The sequence below is a fragment of the Agelaius phoeniceus genome, chromosome 7, assembly GCF_051311805.1.
Source record: "Agelaius phoeniceus isolate bAgePho1 chromosome 7, bAgePho1.hap1, whole genome shotgun sequence".
NCBI classification, from domain to species: Eukaryota; Metazoa; Chordata; class Aves; order Passeriformes; family Icteridae; genus Agelaius; species Agelaius phoeniceus.
The window spans coordinates 31,951,469-31,971,044 of record NC_135271.1 but is presented as its reverse complement, the minus strand read 5'-3'; the positions used below and the strand labels follow the sequence as shown (position 1 = coordinate 31,971,044).

General features: G+C 36.7%; 1 protein-coding gene across 4 annotated transcripts in view; it reads right to left on the bottom strand.

Annotated features, from left to right (window-relative positions):
* Positions 1–743: 743 nt before the first annotated feature.
* The window catches only part of STK39 (serine/threonine kinase 39), a 77,318-nt gene continuing 58,485 nt past the window's right edge, over positions 744–19,576 (bottom strand). For all 4 annotated transcript variants that reach the window (XM_077181443.1, XM_054636356.2, XM_077181444.1 and 1 more), the window contains 3 exons: positions 18,680–18,748; positions 6,247–6,311; positions 744–2,234 (listed from right to left, as the gene is read on the bottom strand). In XM_077181443.1, coding sequence (XP_077037558.1) covers positions 2,160–2,234; positions 6,247–6,311; positions 18,680–18,748 — 209 coding nt within the window. In that variant the 3' untranslated portion in view covers positions 744–2,159. The remainder of the gene's footprint in view (positions 2,235–6,246; positions 6,312–18,679; positions 18,749–19,576) is intronic.

Sequence of the window (19,576 nt, the reverse complement as noted above, 5' to 3'; positions counted from 1 at the left end):
GTGCTGCCAGTTATCACCTGGGTCACTGGTGTGAGCAGGTTTCAGGTCCCTTTTTTACTTACTCGCACTCGGGCTCAAAGATGAAGAGCCAGCTGCGAACCGCTCCTGCCCCGCACACGGCCGCGCTGCGCCCTGAGGCCGCACAGCCGGGCCAGGCCTGCCCGGCACCCAGCCACGGCCAGCACGGGCCCGGACACAGTGCCCAGGCCCCGGGGAAAGGCTCGCTCACCCCTGTTCGCAGCCGCACGGCTGCCAGGAGCCAGCCCAGCCCAGCCCAGGGCCCGCAGACAGTGCCCAGGCCCCGGGGAAAGGCTCGCTCACCCCTGTTCTACACCGCACGGCTGCCAGAGCCAGCCCAGCATAGGGCCCGCAGACAGTGCCCAGGCCCCGGGGAAAGGCTCGCTCACCCCTGTTCGCAGCCGCACGGCTGCCAGGAGCCAGCCCAGGCCGGGCTCGGCGAGCAGCAGCAGCCCCGAGAGGCCTGACCGGCCCCAAGGTGCCTCACCTGGGCCGCCGACCCTTCCCGCTCTCAGCCCACACAAACCAGCAGCACAGGTTGTGCCCCGAGAAAGACATTTATTTCTTGAAGTAACCCCTTGGGAGACTTAGAAAACGCTTCGGCAAAATCTTAGCAACCCTCTCCTCCACCGCCTCCTCCCCAGCTGCTGCCCCCAAACTAAGGGCAGCAGCCTTTTGTAATAACAACTCTAATCCACTCAGAGCATGGAAACTCAAAATACAAATCAGTTTGTGCAATACATCTTTATTTTAATTTTATTTTTTTAATCTTTGCAGTCATCTTGGAGTAATCATCATGTAAACAGTAGGATGGGATGGGATTACATTGAGTTGTATGCAAATAGTTCTAGAACACCTCAACGATTATGACAAGGCATTATAAATAACTTCTCTTAACAATATATATTTGCCATTTTCAGTACATTAAAGAGCTGCCACTTATCTAGGATTAACTAGGAAGTAGTTTAAAGTGTAACCTCTGAGAAACATGTCTCCAAATGTGGAAGTCTTTCTAAGGTTCCCTAGCTCCATAACATCCATGTCACAGGTTAAGCAGAGGGCTACTTGGGTCGAAGTGTTTTCTTTGTAACAGAGTTTTACTTGATCATTGCACAAAGCCCTATTATTTTCACTCCACCTAGGTATTTAGCAGAACTTCAAATAAAGCTTTAGTTCCATTCTTCAAGTTTTTATTCATTTGTATGAAACTGGTCTTTATCATTAAGGGTAAGTCAGATCAGAGATGGACACAGTAAGCATTCTACCTTAACAACAGTTTACAGTAGCTCTAGCTCATAGACTCCCCAATAAAGCATAGTCAAAATATTCTAACACCTTTGCTACTGTATATCCCCTCCTCGCTCAGATAACTATATATATTTCTTGTACCATATGTATGGTACTTCTAGAAAATGGAGATTATTTATATAAGCAGCCTCAGGCACATTCTTAAAACATTAATATCTGCAAGGCACCTCCCACTCCCTTGAGGATCAGTTTGTGGACTTGTTTTTTGATACACAACCAACAAAAGCTTGCTAATGCCAGATCAAATGATTTCAAAAAACCCCTAGAAGTTACTAAATACTTCAAAGACATACCTGAAACTTTTTTAAATAGTGGGAGATTAACTGCAAATAGCACATAATCAAGTCAAATAATTTTCTTATTACTAGTATGTGTAATGCATAAATATATGAAAAATAAAATTCACAGTCATTTTTTTAAACTAGAATTCAAGTTTGGCTAATATTTCTAAACTTTTATATGTATGTTAATTTCTAAATGTAACAGAACAGAGGCAGTATTATTAACCACAAGTACAGGTAAAATAGTATCACCCAAAGTCCATGAAAGAAGTAAGCTTGATAGAAAGTTCCTTTTGTAACCAATAAATACAGCCACCTGAGAGCATTTCCACAGGCTTTTCACTCTGGGGGAATCCAAATCAACTTCTAAGAGGCATTTAGGAGCATTCTGAACGTTAACAGCAGCGGTGTAGCTGTGGGCTTTGCTTGTTCTGACATTGTGAATTGCTAGATAATGAAGCAGAACTCAGTGTGTGGTGCATTAATTTTCCTTTGCATCTAAGCTGGCTTTTTCGCAATCTCACAATTCGGCTTGGGGTCAAGGGACAGCCATCAGCTGACACTTAACTGAGCAAAACCAATCAGTTTCACTTCATCAGGAATCTCAGTGCCATCACAGCCAGAGGCCTGCAAGTACAAACAGAAATGTTTAGTATATCATGCTGCACAGGAGCATTTGACAGCCAGGATATAAAGTTTCCCCATATCGCCCAGTCAGCAAACACTTGATTGAAGGAAAGCTTTCAGACTGCTTCATGTGGCCTCAGTAAGCATGCAACCAATTGCATCCTTAATTTTAGCAAACTCTTGTCATTAATATTAAAAATTATGGAAAAAAATACTGGAAAATGGACACCGAAATACCCAAAATCTTTAAACCAAACTTTCCAGACTAGAGCCAAATTTGCTTTTTCATGGGAGTAAACAGTTTTCACTCATGAAGAGCATCTAATATACATGTATAGAATCTGCTTTTTACCACTGTGCTGTACACAGCAAATGTCTCACGAGTCCAGTCACCAAGTTAGTTCACCAAACAGCTGAATTTTTAAACAAGAAACTGAAGCGGTCTTCAGTAAAATAGTAAATAATAATATTTGCAAAAGGACAGCTCCCTCCTGACAGTACAATCTAGTACTTAAAACTGTACAGTTTAGATTCTTCAGTAAAGCCTGTCACAAAACAAATTGGCACAAGTAATCTGTTCATTTTTCATATATAACAGTAAGAATATAAAATCACTTTGCTCAGAACTAAACAATTACTTTAGGTCTGTTTTAGAAAAAAATATGCTGGAGGCAGAGTATTTCTGTCTTGATTTTTAAACACCAAAGTTGCTTCTGTAGGACAAAAGTAACATTTTAAATAACGGGGTTTTATACATTTTTATCTATATGGTACAAAAGTCAAAATATTAATAGAATTGGATTAAAAGTGTGCAATGCTAACTTATGACAGATGCCTTCAGATTCATTTGCATATCACAAAATATCTCCAACAGAACAATTGGTCCACCCTATAAAAAAGCTTTTGATCCTTTTTTGCATTAGTAGCACTTGAACCCTCTAATAGAACTGATTTGTGAACATGTGCTGTAAAGTTAAGAGCTCTCAGATTGTGCATAGAAGGTGCACTGACACAATCCATTCAATTTTTATGGCCAGAAAAACAACCGTGTTGACACTTGTGGAAGTATTACATCAGGCTACTCCTGCAAATTTACTTTGAGCAGACACAGAGAACAGAAGTTCTCTCTTCAGATAGTATTTCATATCTCTTATTCCACAGAAGCAGCAAATTAAAGGTCTGAGATCATCAATCCTGGTTACTATTCAGATATCTGAATGGTGCTTGGAGTGGGAATTTACCAAATAAATGGAGTTTGAATTTTGCACTTAAAATTTAATGCTAAATAGTGCTACTATTACTAACATTTTTCTACTCTCTAGCTAGCTATCAATCTCCTCCAAGTCATTTTAAGTAACATATCCAGATGCATATAGATATTTAAATGCCTTTCTTATCAATAAGTATTAATTTATGTATATTTAATGCACCTGGAATCTATTAACTTATATTTTGTGCTTAGCATAAATAGAAATACTATACACAAACTGCAAAATAAAAGTGCTTGGGAGAGACTGAACACACTCTTTCATTATTGGGTTTCTTTCCACCCTTTTTCATAACCAAAGTCCTTACACAAAATGCAAATTATGCTGTGCAATGATTTTGTGTTTCCTTGAGTGTTTCCAAGATTATTTGTGTCTTAAAGCAGCCTCCTTCCCAAAGTGTGGACAGCTGGATCATAGAGGGAAGTTTTCATTCTGTGTTAGCCAAGACAACTAGGGGATATTTAATACTATTTATGTTCTGCAGAATTACGTCATGGCAAGAGCAAAGATAGATTGTGTATAAAATATGCAAGAGAGGGAATCCAACCCCTGCCATCCAGGCACCTCAGCTTAAAAATTTTCTTTACTATTTTGATAATAATTAAATACCAAAAAATAGTTAAGACATAAACTGTTCCTTTTTCACCCCAAAGATGGACAGTTTGCTGTTTGAATAGAAATATTATTTACCAGCAAACTACCTGTAACAGCAACATGTAAGCAGAGAGATATTAACCAGACTCCTTGTCCAGAAATACTAGCAACTAATCCTAGACTAAGAAGTATTTTTCAATTGAATTTTCTGAATGGATATAGGATTAGCTACATTTAGACCTTTAATCCCCATTAAATATTTACCAACAAAATTTGTTTTAATCAAGTTGCATACAAGTGCTCAAATTCAGTGAGATCTTGCTATGAGGTAAGAAAGACCCAGACATGCATACAAAGATATGAGAGAGATCTCATAGGCAACAATTCACTTAGCAACTTCACTATACAATACAGAAATAAGCAGAAACAGAACATATATTGAATTAATCCAAGGAGAAAAATAAATTAGGATACTTCTTGTTATGGTCTTTCCTCATGAAAATAGCAACTAGTGCAGGAAACTTAGGTCAAAAGTATGAGGAAAAAACTAAGGTTAAAAATTAACCTCCAGAATTCCTACCCATCTAGTGGAATTTACCTACAGTAGGGACAAAGACATTGATTTTGGATTGTCTGCTAATACTGAGTATGGTAAGGAGCAGGATAATATCAGCATTCACTCACTGGAATTGAAATTCTATGTGACATTGACTAAACCTCAGAAATAAATCCAACTGAATCACCAAAAAAATAGAAAAAATATCCCAACCTAAATTTTCAAGTGGATTTGTTTTCAAAATCATACATAACCTGGATACTATGGGATATTACATTTTGGAGTCACAAGCCTCTATTTTAAGTGTGGCAATGAGAAACCCAGGCTTCTCAGAGCCTCTGGAGTATCTGTTACCTAAATGCTCTTGCTGAGATGTCATTTACTACACAATAGAGCCAAGTCAGATGTTTAGACAGCAAGAGCACAGATCAGCTGCAAAAAGAAAAGCAGTAGCTTTTAAGCTGTATTTATAGCAAAGGCCAAAGAAATGAACTTGAGTTACATGTCTTTATTCCCCTACCCCAAACCCTTCTCACAAACAATGTGGAAGTTCAGGGGATTTCACTGGATTGAAGAGGAAAAATGAGTTCAAATGAGTCAGCTAAAACTCCTCAGATCTGTATAAAGAATGACATGGGAAGAAGAGTCTTGAATTAATACATCATCATCAATTAGGTCTAAAAATGGCTATCTACAGCAGCTGCTTTTATAAACAAAGCTGTGATTCTGGAGACCTGCTTATCTAACAGACATCCAGTCTAGTCTCTCATGTGACTGGGTCACTCCCAGCAAAAGGTGCTGAAAGCTAATTGGTATTTACAAAACTAATAATTCAGTAGCTTTAGGTATATACATTTTTCAACTTAATTTTAACAATAAATAAAAACAAACACAGCACATCAATTCTGGCTCAAGTTTTTGTGATTTAAATTTATTAAATTAAATCTATCATGCTACGATCAATATTGACCAAAATTAAGGACCCATGGTCCAGTGTACAAAATACAGCACAGAAAGGAGTCCCAGGCCCCAACCCAGGGTCTGATGACATACATACAGAAGATAGAAAGAGGTAGAGAAGCACAAACAACAATAAAATACACTGGGAGAAAGACCAACATGCAGGGGTGGATGGTCAACTGAAAGAAGATTGAAAAGGACTAAGGGGAGAAGTAAGCAGTGGAGAAGGTGATCTGTATGCAAGAAAAATGGGGACAGGTGTTTGAAAAAATGGGATTGGAACAATATGTCCATCAGCAGAGGACATTTCAGCCAGGGGTGAAGGAGTGTAAACCTAGCTATTGCAGTTTTCTCTGCTTTACTTCAATTATTCCCAGGAGTTTTCTTACTGCAGCTTCTCACCTAAACCTCAGGCTGCCTCAGAACTCATGTGACTGAACTGCCTTCCCCATGCAGTTATGGCACTGTCCTGTCAAAACAGGGTTTCAGCTTTTTCTCTAATACATGGAAATTTCAGTCACTTTATATGTCAACACATTTATTCAACAAAGTATCCGTAACTGAGATAGAATCCAGATTCTTATGTGAATATTTTGATAATTTGTTTGTTTCTTCCATTGATGCTTTTACTTACCAACTTAAAAGTCAATGTTTTCAAGGCCTTTGGATCATCTACTATCTTCTGTAAGTTAGCAGCAACTGTAAAAAAAGTCAAAAAAATGTGATTTACAGAAAATTGCATTCAACTTGACATCAAGGCTTTTGTTGAATCTTCTACTTAATTCTACACATATATGTGCTGTAAATTACCACTCGAATCATTTAATCCCTCTCTAGCTGTTGTTTCAGAGGGCAATTGGGCTGCCATAAATCCTACTTCCTTTCTTTCAGGGTCACTGATAGCTTGTGACTATGTGAACTGATTCAGTTGCATGTTTCATATTGCATGTCTTTAGGAAGTGCAGCCTTTCATTTAAAGTCAGCCTGCTGTGGAACAGCTGAGGGAAGTCAGCTGCTGCTGGGCTATTCCCCCAGGAGCAAACCTTCCAGCTGCCCTCAGGCAGTTACTGGCAAAGGTATTATTAGTGCTTCTGCAAACAGCAGCCCACGATCAGCAAGTGTTTTAATGAACTGGCATACAGTTGGCTAAGGTGCATCAGGGATGTATTGAGTCTTTAAAAACCCTAACCCCACTCCTGATTGATTCTTTACCAGGGAAGAGATTAAAAATTTCCAAGTAAAAATAGAAAAATTGGATTTTTAATACATGTAAATAGTTAATGTTAATTACTTTGTTGTTGTTGCTACTTAAACACTGTATCAGAATTGAGTGGTATTTTGGATGGTTGTCATTCCTCAAGAAAGCCAAGAACAGTGCTCAGTAAAAGACTACGGGACACAGCTTTATTTATTTACTTATTTTTACTTTTAATATGAACTCAAGTCAGAGACTTTTACATATTAAATATGCTTTATTTTTGTTTTTCTGATGGACCATATCTAGAGTGGGAAATGTGTAATCAAATAGAAGATTAGGAGGATTTAAGGGAAAATGTCACATATTTTCAGGCTATGCTTGAAAACGAGAAAGCAGACTTATAAAGAGTCCATAATATTAGAGTACAAGTTTACATTAAGAATAGTCAAACCTGCAGTTTCCTCCAGAGAGATCTTTTCAATTTTAATCATACATATTCAGCATTTTCAAGTACAACTAGCATTTCACCTCTGACTTTGATACTGTGTTTTACATTTTCTGGACTTTACAGAAAGGCAATAGAAATCATTTAGCCAAAATAATGTCATTAATCACAGTCAATCAAGTAACCATGAATGCAAATCCTCCCAAAAGCCTACTCTTTCTGCAATATCTGAAAGCATATGTAATTATCATCAACTAAGAGCCAAGTATTTGCACACACTTATCTAGCAAAACCATACCATCCTGCTGGTATCTTTTTCATTTTTCTAACTCCTTGCTTTTGTTTTGCTAGGTCTTGCCCTTATTTAGACCACAAGGGCAAAAATTACAGGCATTTTGAATTTGAAATACTTAAAGTCAGTATTTCAGGAAACTTTAAAATATGGTTCGTTACCTTTAGGGATGAGACCATCATTACTCTTTTCACCTTAGTGCAAGCCATACCTTCTAGGACCTCAGTAAGTACATAGCTTTGGATGTGTCATTCTGCACCTAAACTATTTAAAATCTGGGTTCAAGTGGTAACCTAAGTGGTCACCTAAGAAAAACATAACCCATAGACTGCAGGTGTCCATGGCATCCCTAGTTTGGTAAATTCCACTGGAAACAGAGCCTGCAGCACAGGCAGTAGAAGCCATCCAAGCAGGTGAAAGTCCTTCCTGAATGCCTGCAGTCCCTTCCAGTCATTTCTCCAGAAGGTCTGGGGATCCCAGACAGTGAAGACATCCTCAGAATTATAAATACAACAACATACTCTACAGTTGAATACTTATCCAACTTTAAATGCAATTAAAGGTATCATTTGCAGTAAATAAAACTGACTTACCATTCCTGTAAATATATTTCTGAAAATTTAGGACTATTACTAAACCTACACAGTTTGGACCACTAAGTATGCAAATTTTCCCCAAAGACACCAAAAAAATTCATGCCAGGCATACACTCGTGACAGTAAAGAATGCTTTCACTTACAAGCAGTTGCTGTTACTGTTCAGGCCTATACAGAATTAATTGTCACTTCAGGCAAGTAAAAAACCCAATTATTTTTAAGTGGAACTATTAGGCTTTATAGATTAAAATCTCTTCCAGCTACTGGATTTAGGCTCTTCTCATTCAGGAAAATTATTTACTAGGCCAAGACTCACTAACCCTCCCAGTACAGTTCACGTGCAAAGCTCTAATTTGGCTTAAATACAACAAATGAGACTAAAGTTTCTAAATGCTCAGTTTCTAGATGAACTCAATCACATCTGCAAACATAGTGAGAAAAATAACCATCCCATTCTCACTGCCTTCCCCTACGCCACAGTCCCAACAATTCTTGTGTTGCAAGTTGGTTTAAAAAATCAATTTAGTACAGTAACACCCTCCCTAAAGTAAAAAGGAGTTTCATACTAGGACTTTGTAGAGAGGCAGGAATTGTTTTCTCCACTGGTACTTAGATTATTTGGAAAAGTGAAGAGCATTTTAAAATACACGTCTCTTTACACCTTATCTCTAAGTTAAGTATACTGCAGTTCCTATTGACAAAGCCATTTTTCTTTGAAATAATCTGAAGTCATGCCTTGGATGCTGTACTTGTGAAATTCATAGATTAGCCCCTGCAAGCAGCACTAATTGATAATTAAACTCCTGTTGGGAATTCACTGTTTCTACAAGACCTGGATATCCTATACTCTTTTATTTTGCAGAGTGTTTTCTCAGTATGTTATGGCCATGCACAGAAGAAGAAACATGAACAAGAAAAAATTAAGTGGTGATGGAAAAATCTTTGCCAGCAGTAACCTCAGGTAAATAGAGTATACTTCAAATCATGCCTTGGAGTAAAAGCTCTCTTTAGACATTAGCAGCAGTTAGGACAAGAGGCTTTTTGTTGTTTACAACAATAAATGAGGTCCTGTTCACTTTCTTCAGAAGGCTTCTGAAGGACATGTAATCAACCTACACACCACAAATCATTCCAGGTTCTTTTGCAGGTTTTGCTCAGTGACAAATGGTTGTGCCACTCTGACAAAATAAGAGTCTGCACTTGCAGAACATGCAATAGCAGAAAAGGTCAAACCCAGCATATAAATATACAGAACACAGGGTGTTAATTGCAGATGGAATAAATTAAAAGGCCCCATATAACTAGAGACGTTTGCATGTATATAAAATACAAATTACTCTTTGCTATATTACAATTTTGGCCAACAACATAAATTACAGTTTTTAAATGAGTGATTTATATGACGTAACAGAACAAAAAAAGGCCCCCTTCAAGATCTTACAAATACAAGATAATAACCAAACTGGGCAGTCTCAAACAGCTGTTTTTCTCCTGTGATGTGACAAAGTGCTCTCTCTCTGGTTACTTAAAATTCTTAACACGGCATGAAACTTAACCCTAATGGCTTCTGAAGAGGGAAAACTTCTGGAAAAGTTAAAATTAATGAGACAGTAAATAAAGCTATATGAAGTACAGTTAAACTATTTCCAGTACAATGCCCACCCAGCCAACTAAGCCAGAGCCATCTGGCATAAACACAGACACAAGCAGAATCTAAAGCTTGAGATGATATTTCCGGGGTGCTCTCAAAAGAATAATCATTCATCTGCTTTTCCATTTTGCAAAGAATGGATGGGTAACCTCGGAAATAGCTCATGAACTCATGCTTAGGTTCAACAGTTTGCAAAGCTAGTGCATATTGTAATACTGAAATTCAGATATGAGGAAAGGGAAGTATTATTCAGGCACAAAATTACTGTCACTAAAAAAAGAGAAAAATTATAACCTTGGAGAAAATGAAAAATATTTTTAATAAGTTAGAAGTGAAATACTTTTTATGTAGTCTAAAACTCAGTCTATAAAAAATAGCTACCTTCAACTGCTCCCTACTTCATCAACAGTACGGCTGTTAGAGAAGACAAGCTCAAACCTCCACAGATTTATTGGCTTTCCTGCTGATTGTTTCAAATATTACCTCTTCTCCAACAGTAGGCAGTTATTTTACCATTTTCATCTGATACATGGAGCTCACCATAATTAACTGCCTTGGGAGTCTGCTGGTTTGAGGATTAATGCTGTGTTCTCCTGTATAGGTCTTAGGACACAGGGTGCTTGAGTAGCAGGGAATACTTTTAAGTGGAATTATCACTCCTAAAAATTCAGCTACTGGTAGGGTTTTCCTCCAAAGGGCTGAATTTATTATGCATGCTCTTGAAGCCATTTCACATATTGCAAGATGTTCATTGCAATCTATGCACTCATTTATATTTCATGCTACACAGTGGTTTTCATGCATTTGCAAGTTCAGAACGAAGTCGAAACTAAGTTTTAAAACCTAGATAGTACTGTATTATAGTATTTTATACAAACAATGAAAACAATCTGTGTTTAGACCTTTTGGTAACAATTCCTCCAGATCTCTGTCTTGTTATTATCTAACAGCTCACCAATTGTCTGCCTTAAAAGATTAAAGGGCTCTTCAAAGAGAGATCAAAAAGTTCACTTAAGTGTAATGTGATTCCATTAGTTCAACCATTCAGGATGCTTTGAAAAAATTCCTTCAGTTGCTCTACTGAGCAAGGGAAATGTTAAAGCACTTGAAGATCTGTGGCAGCTAACCAGCAAGTGTTTATTGTAAAGGACTGCAAGGACCTAGACATGATTCTTGTAAGTAAGAAATAAAAGAAAACAGAAAGATCAACAGCAAACCTGGCTTCTCCTCTGAGAAAGCTATTGGACATTGATATGGCAGAAGCATTAAAAACATTTAGAAGTGTATTATTTATGAAGAGTGTGTCATTAGGAATTTATCAAAGGGAGATTAAGGCTCACAAATTTGTCTGAATTCTCAAAGTGTGTTGCTGAATCAGTAGATATAGATAAAAGACAGTGGAAATGATCTCCATTTCAACTTTTGATACTACGATAATTTCTTACAGCTCGATTTGCAGCTTCACCATCAGAAAACACAGCTTAAAGAGGGCAGGTACAGGACAACAGAAGGCCAAAGCACTTCTGCTTTGAAAGGAAGACCAAGACTGGAAATGGTCTCCTACAGCATCCCAGTGAACAGGGATCCTAGTGAACAACTTCCACCTGCACTTTTCACAATTTAAAACAATTATTAACACCACTTGAGATCTGTGGTTCATATGAGTTCTGAGCCCCAATACTGTATTAATTTCTTATTCCAAACAGACATCCTAGGTTTAGGCTGGCTCATGTAATTTTAGACATTAAGGATATTAAACAGCATTTGGCACCAGGCCATCTGGTTCCAAAAGAACAAAAAAAAGAAAAAAAAAGAGAAAAAAAAGAGAGAGGCTTGGCTGGGACCAAAGCTTTAACAACGAACCAGTTACCCTAGGTAATTCAAATGAATGGCAGAGACATCAGGGGGGATATTCCTGATTGACTTCTACCCACAAATAAAGACTTGCAATATTTACCCTTGCTCAAACTGAAAAAAAAAAACCAACTCAATACATGTACAAAATAATAGCAGACCTTGAATGTCTTCATATTAAGTGAATTAAGATCAATTAACATGGAGTATTGATATCCAGGGGTCACAGGCAAAAACTGGAAAACTAAGGCTTGGTAAAGTAATATACACATTGTAATTTTTCTTTAGGTAACTGATGGAAAAATTCACACCAACAGAAGCAGCACATTTTATAAAACAGGAGTACTGTATCCAAATAGAAAGTGGCATAAGTTAGTGCTAGAAATCTACCTATATCAGTTCCAATAACACATTATTAAGCTCCAGAATTCTCAATTACTTAGTATGGCTATCTAATTCCAAAGAAACATTTTATATTCTACAGTCTGTGAGAAGAGGAAAAAAAAAAAAGAAAATACCATAACTGTGACAATTGGTTTTATTGATAATTTAAAATATTAATTGTAGAACTGGAAAATTGTAGCTTTACCCAGAAACTTATAAAAAATGAGAGTTGATATTTCAACTTGATTCTTCTTCCCCCAGAGGATGTGAAAAATGCTTAGGATAACCACTGCAAATTTAAAACAAACTAAAAGGATAAGTAAACAAAGTAAAAGGATATTCTACTTTCCTTTCTAAAAGGATAAATGGAATATATTTGGGTAATTAAATACTTACGTATATTTCAGACCTTGATTCTTCATGTGCCTAATGGAATAGATTATTTAGGAAGGTGAGGGATGAGTATATACATATTTTATCACTTCCCCTTCGTTTTGAGGATCCTGAGCATTCTAGACCTCAGTCTATTCTCAAATGAACATTTATAATAAAAATTTAGACCTGCTGCCCCAGCACTGCTATCAGGGCTATTTAACAAGCCTGAGATATTACAGTAAATTGTTCTCTTAAATTCTCTATACAAAAGAATGAGAGTACTGGGTTGAAAAATTCATTTCCCTATGACTGAATGTAGATATCAAATGCTAGTTTTCAGACACAGGTTTTGGCAACAGTTTGGTAATCATCAAGATAATGAAGACAGCTCTAACAAGTATCTTCATCACACTGGATTCGATCTGAAATATAGGTCTATGCAGAAATAAGGCAGATCATATTCTGCTATGCATATTATTACTTTGCAATCTCCTTTCCTTATCAGGTCTTCACAAGTCCTCCTGTCCCAAGTTCAGCTATGAATTATAGATAATGTTCTGACAAAACTATTAAGAAGATGAAATAGCAGCCAGGCTACTTCAATACCTTGTATCTGAAACTTGAAACAAGAAGAATATATTTAGAAAAGACTCCCTGATGTGCTGGAGTTAGGTTCTGAAATAGAATACATCTAGTTTGAAGAACCTCAATAAATCTTTATTTTGACATACTAGCCCCTGGCAGAGAAGTGAATGCCAAGGAAATAAAGAACAGCAAGTAAATTACTATTGAAAACAGGAACATTACATACATTGCTGCTTTTGCAATTTCTGATTCAAATTCACAATTGTTTTTGTTTTGTTTTCTTCTTAACTAGAAAGGAAAGTCATTTAAACTTTGATTCAAATCTATGAGGAACAGAGAGTTTATCACTTACTGTATCAGGCAAAACTCAAACTAATCCCACTAATAACCACATGGATTAATTCCTCATTCGCACACTTAAGTAGGAACCAGTGGACTGCAGGATGAAAAAAGGAACTCTCTTTGAAGGCAGTTATCAATTCTACCTTTTATTTTTCTTTAAAATAACTTATAATTATTAGTTACTTTATCATGGCTGTAAGACAGGTACATTTACTATGACACATGAACACACATTTGTGTGTGTGAAGAATAATTTGCACACTTGGAGAATTTCTTATAGCACATATTTATAGTTCTGCTATAAACCACAGCAACAGTGATTATTCACCTAACACAAGGTTTTTTGCACCTTGAACCTTACATTTTCACCACACTGAAAATTCATCACAGTGGAACTTCCGTGAAACCTGCCAGCTTCACACAATACACTTCCTCCAGTGCACCTTTTACATCCAACATAGGAGGTCTAAAATAATTTAGGTGCAATTAGACACAAAAATTCATTAGCTGCAGGTGCACCTCAAGCTTCCAGAACTCCTGGCAGTCTCATCATTATGAGTCACCCTTCAGTGCATTAGCTCTAAATGAGCCAGATGTGTTGAAATATTTAAGTCCTTGTTAAAGCCCCCAGGGATTTTAGAGATATTCTTCCACTTGTAATGTATTTGCATATCTTGCTAAAGAGATACTGAGTTATGTACACATGTTGAAGGCACGAAGGTTTCTACAAAATGCCTGAAAATACAGTCAGGCTTTCATTAAATCTATATGTTTTCTTTCTGGATAATATAGTAAAAGTAAACACAAAGTATTTAGTCTATCTAATTTAGTTGAAATTAATTTGTAAGAATCTATAAAGGCATTTTCTCATTACAAACTTTATGGGTAAACTGAGCTTTGGAATAAATAAAATCGTGATACATTTAATAAAAATTCAGTTATTTAACTCAGTTTGAACCACAAGTAAAACAAAACTTCTAAAAAATTTCCTAAATATTACAAAAATCAGTGCATCTCAAAATATCACTGCTATTAAATGACAAACCTAAGGTGCCTTCAAATGGCAGTGCAGTTCCAGTTAGCCACCCATACTGCTCTTTGAACACAAAAATGTATGCAGTATGTCTTCCACTCGTGCAGCTCTATCCCATTTCCTAACTGCAGTAAGATGAGTTGGAATTAGTTAAACAAAAGTCATCACTTCATTCCATTTCAAAGATGACTACTCTAAAAAGACAAAGTAAAATGAGGTATAAGCAAATGTAGAGCAAAACCTAGGAAAGCAAAAGGATATTTACTGTGTAAGTCCATTTCTAGGAATGTGGATTATCAGTGCCACCATAAACTAACTGTACTAACAAGCTGGGCTGGTGCTTTTTCATCATTCTATTTTAGTTTATGACAGTACCTTCAGCATCAGCAGACATACTCTAAGACAGTCAGCTGTTTCAATTTCAAATGCTTTACTACTGTGAGTAATTGGTAACTATATATTATTGCTACACTATGTTATATATATTACTTACTGTTTAGCAACCCTTGAAATAATGTTATTCTGGATTTGGTCAGATACATGTTCTCTAAACTCATGGTTATTACCCTATCCACAGCCAAGCTGGGCTTTCTTTATAAATCTAGATGCCAATTTAAGTTCTGTTTACTTACAAAGTCATTGTATCAAACTATTATGGCATCTATTGTATTCACACTTACAAGAAAATATTCAAGATATTGATGAAAAAGCTTGCTACATTAAAAATATAACCTCATTACAAAATACAATCTGTTGGTTTTCAGCTGGTTCTTCTAAACACATTAGGCCTTTCAGCAGGAAGCTTTATTTTTAACTGACTAAAAGCTTTTCCTCTGGTTACTAAGTGGATGTCTCCAACATCTCCAACCAAGACTTTCAGCAGTAGTTTACGTCACATGTATTTAAAAGTGAATGTGTATCTTCTATGATGCTCAAAGTATTCAGAGATACTTTTTTGACAAAAACATCTTTTAAAAGGTACATTAGTATAGTAGAGGGCAACTGCACATTTCTTGATGGCATGGACATCAAGGCTTTTATTTATTCAGTATTCAGAAAGGGAAGGGTGTGGTGGTTATGTATATACTGCAATTTAGTAATTGTAAATACACCTTCAGGTTGTGAAATTTAAGCAAGAACTCCAGGAAATTAACTGTAGTCTAAGGCTTCATTGTAATTATATGCACATTGTATACACCAGTGGAGTAGGACTGCAACTACGTGATTTTCAATAGAATCAACTGTTGATATGATTTGAGTTTTCCTTATGGTATCAAAAATATAATGAAGTATTACCTGATGAACATTTACCACCTAATATACATCCATTGCATACAGAGACACATTATCTCAAAAGGAACTTTGAAAATATTCCCTCTCTGATTCAACATAGATATTTCTGCATAAAAATACCTCATCAGCAAGATACCACTGGCTCCAAGGCTCATTCCCCTCTGCAAACACAAATTCTAGTCTGCTTTTAAACAAATCTCTGTGCTGATTCCCCTGATCTAGGGACCTTGTGTGAAACAATGCTAAAAGAAAAGAAATCAGCCAATCAGAGCCAAACCTGAACATCAAGCCAGGATTTCTCCTTTTCTGCAGAACCGATAGCTGAACTTCATGTACATCAGAAAGGAAATCTTCCTGGGAAGCCTGTGTTAAGTGAGGCAAATCCAGCAAGATTCAAGTGAAGCTTGTTGATGCTTGGAAGCAAATTCTATAGAACTTAAGGTGTCAGCTTTTAAATTCTATACACTAACAACTTCAGCTCACACATGCCATGGCCATTCTTCCACAACAGCATTTGCTGAGTCCTATTTAAATGTCCTTTCAGAAGATCAGCCATTATGCCAACAAATTGTTGAGTTCAACATAAAAACATGGATTTTCACCTTCCTCTCTTGTCCATGTCTCTACATATTTTAACATCCATGAAAAGAATCTACAGGAACAGCTTCCATGAGACTATCTCAGAATCTTGTTTTCATTCAGGTTACAGTGGCTGAATTTCTCCCTGTGTCAGCTAAAAAATGAAAGGCAATTTATCACCTGCTTTCAATCTGGAAACTAATGGAATCAGTTCTTCTGGTGAAGAAGGTTAACCAAGCTCTTCCATACTATTCCCTTCTTCCTATATAGGAAGATTTTAAACCTTTTGAGTGAACAAGGTGCTAACATAATTTTACACAGAAAATTATTTTTGTAAGCTGATTTGCATTTTAAACACCATCTGCTCTCTTATATGACCTCTGGCTTTAAACTGAAACACTTCTTAAGATTGCACTGTTACAGTGAAATATTCTAACAAAGTGCAAATTTAATTTTTAACTTAATTAAAAGCAAAATTGCATTTTGCAGAAATCTTCCTTCAGTAAAATATGAAATCTGAAGTAATTTTCTAGGAAGGTAACAATGTCCAAACATATTTGAAAACTTCACAGGTGAAGCAGACACAAGATTATAACATGAATTCACTCAAGAATTGGTGCCTGTGGAGCTTGAGGTAAGTTACATCATAAAAAACCCACCATACAAACTAAATAAAGATTAATATAAACTAAAGAGAAATTACTGAAATTAAATACAATTTGATTCATTTCATTAGATAGAAGAAATTTTATTTCCTTTGATTTTTTTAGTACCACAGTAAAAGATAAAACATGAAAGTACAGAAGGAACCATCATAATACTAAAAATCAAAGTCTGATGCAATTCAAAACAGGGACTAAGCAAGGAAGTAAACTTTTATCACTAGATAGTGTCTCTAACCAAGCCTGATAGGGAAAATCTTGTTTAAATATTTGTGCTTCTTCAAGGACCAAAATGCTATCACTGTGGTATGGGAATTTATCACAGGAGGGACATCTATTTTCATTTGCCTTTCCCCCATCATGCCCCTTGCAAGATGATAACAAATCCCATTCATGCTGCCATTTTCACAGAAGTACTGGCACTTTGCATTGAAATGGAATTTTGCAGCAAAGGGAAAATGAAGAAGGGAAAGGATTTCTCCCTGGGTCCCAGCAGGACTTGCACTGCATCATCACCAGCTATGACTCAGAGTGCCACCTGACTGCCCAGGCAGTCCAATAACAATTCTTTTGTTATCCAGAAAAAAAAAAGTCTTTTTTTTCGAAATGAAAATTCTGCCAGAAATATTATCAGCAGTCTGGTAATGAAATTTTTCATACTGGATGTTTAAATGACAACAAACCAAGGCCAAGCAACTCCTCCTCCTGAACCCTTAAAATAACCATGCAGTAGAAGTGACTTTAAGAGCGCCTACAGCTTGTGTCATCTGCAAGCCTCTTTTTTCTTTATTTCTAAAGAAAAATACTTTTTCTTTAGAAATAAAGGTAAAAGAACTGATAAGAATTTTAGTTCTTAGATCAGCTAGAATTAATCTGTATTCTGATAATCAAAAAGTACATTTTTTGCTTCTCTCAGAAGGAGTTTAACTACAAATGCAGTTAAAATGTATTTTAGATAATCTTCCAGGCAAGTAATGAACTTCTGGAGCTGTAAAACACTCTCCATACCACTGAGGAGTTTGGTAAGGAAATCTTAACCTACTGATAAGAATTTGGTTTTGACCACAACACAAAAATTGACTTGGTTTTATTCCTTAATTCAGTTCTCCCTCATCTAGCATATACTATCCCCCCCTCTGATTTTGGTGATTATACATCTGCTGGTCTTGAGCATCCAGAAAAAAGGAAGAAGATGCAGAGAAATAAGCACTTCCAAATTAATCATCTTTATGAAGCACTGAATTTCAAGAAAAAAAATTAAAACATTACTAAGCCTGGAATAGAAAAATAGAGAAGCATCCTTCAGTCACCAGAAAACATTTCTGAGTACCTTTTTTTTTTTACTACAGAAATAACACCACTAGATGCAATTTCCATAGGTCCTGAACACTGTCTTCCTCCTCCTTCTATGAACCCAAACAGAAGACTAACTTCAGAGTTGCCAAAGCACACTCTGCAGTATCCTACTGACAAATAATTTTATTGTTACACAAAAAAAAATGAAGTTATCACAAAAATGCTCAATCATAGACTTGTCAATAATCCTTCAGGAGAAATATGTTATATCACCCCTCTCAAACCACTGAAGAGATCTGACTTCTAAAAGCAATTCTTGGACTGGTATCAAAATTGCCTTGTTGATTGAACTATGCATACATGAAAGCAAAATTAGGACAAAAAAGATTTTCTGAAAACCAGCATCAGAGAAAACATTTTTTCACATCCATTTAACACAAACTTGTCACAAGAGTATAATTGCAAACAAAAATGTAGTTTACCTATAACTACATCATGGCCATCAACCAGGCCTGCAGAGAACAGCTCCTGAGAAACGCCATCTGCTGTGTCTGTCCAAAAGGTGAAAGGAATAAGTGTGAGAGTCCAGAAAAACAACAAAATGTATCAGTCATCCAATGCACTTCAACAAAAAATATATTTTAGTTCCAAAACACCCAGGGAGGCAGGATTGAATTCAAAATTATCTTTAATTAGGAGAAAAAAAGATCATAATCTTATCAGCCTCTGCACAGCAAATCACATAAGGTAATGATTCATTGCAAACCCCCCAGACCTCTCCTGGCCACCAGCACTTCTCTCTTATCTGACTACATCCTCATATGCATTTTGCAAGTTCAGTATCTTCACAACCAAGAAAATAAACTATGCATTAGCGTGGTTTTCTTTATGCCCTCCTTTGTTGTGCATATCTACGCAGAAACATGGTTGAGTAGGCTTTCTTGTTTGTTGCAAGTGGCATAAAGGACTTACATGAACAGTCATTATTTTGAGATCTAGGTTTTAAATAGCTTTTAAGTATTGTGAATCAGGAAATTCAAAGCTTTGGATGGATTTCCTATTAACTGCTGTACCTGAGTGGGTGAATTCCTAAGTCCCTGTGACTAGTACTTGCCCTGGATAAAGACCTTAGAAGGTTTATATGTAAGTAGGCAGGAACAGCAGGAACAAGCCTAAATTCCAGCTAAATCTCAACTGTAATGTGGCCCCAGCACCAAACACCCAAATGGAGCTCATGCTTTGAGACAGTTAAACGAAGTTTTATCATTTCCTCAAGAAACACACACAGGGAAAAGCAAGGTAGCTGTGCCAGCTGCAGCTTCTGGAGATGAGAAGCACAGCTGCCTTCTGGCTGTCTCAGTGAGTGACTATAGGAACAG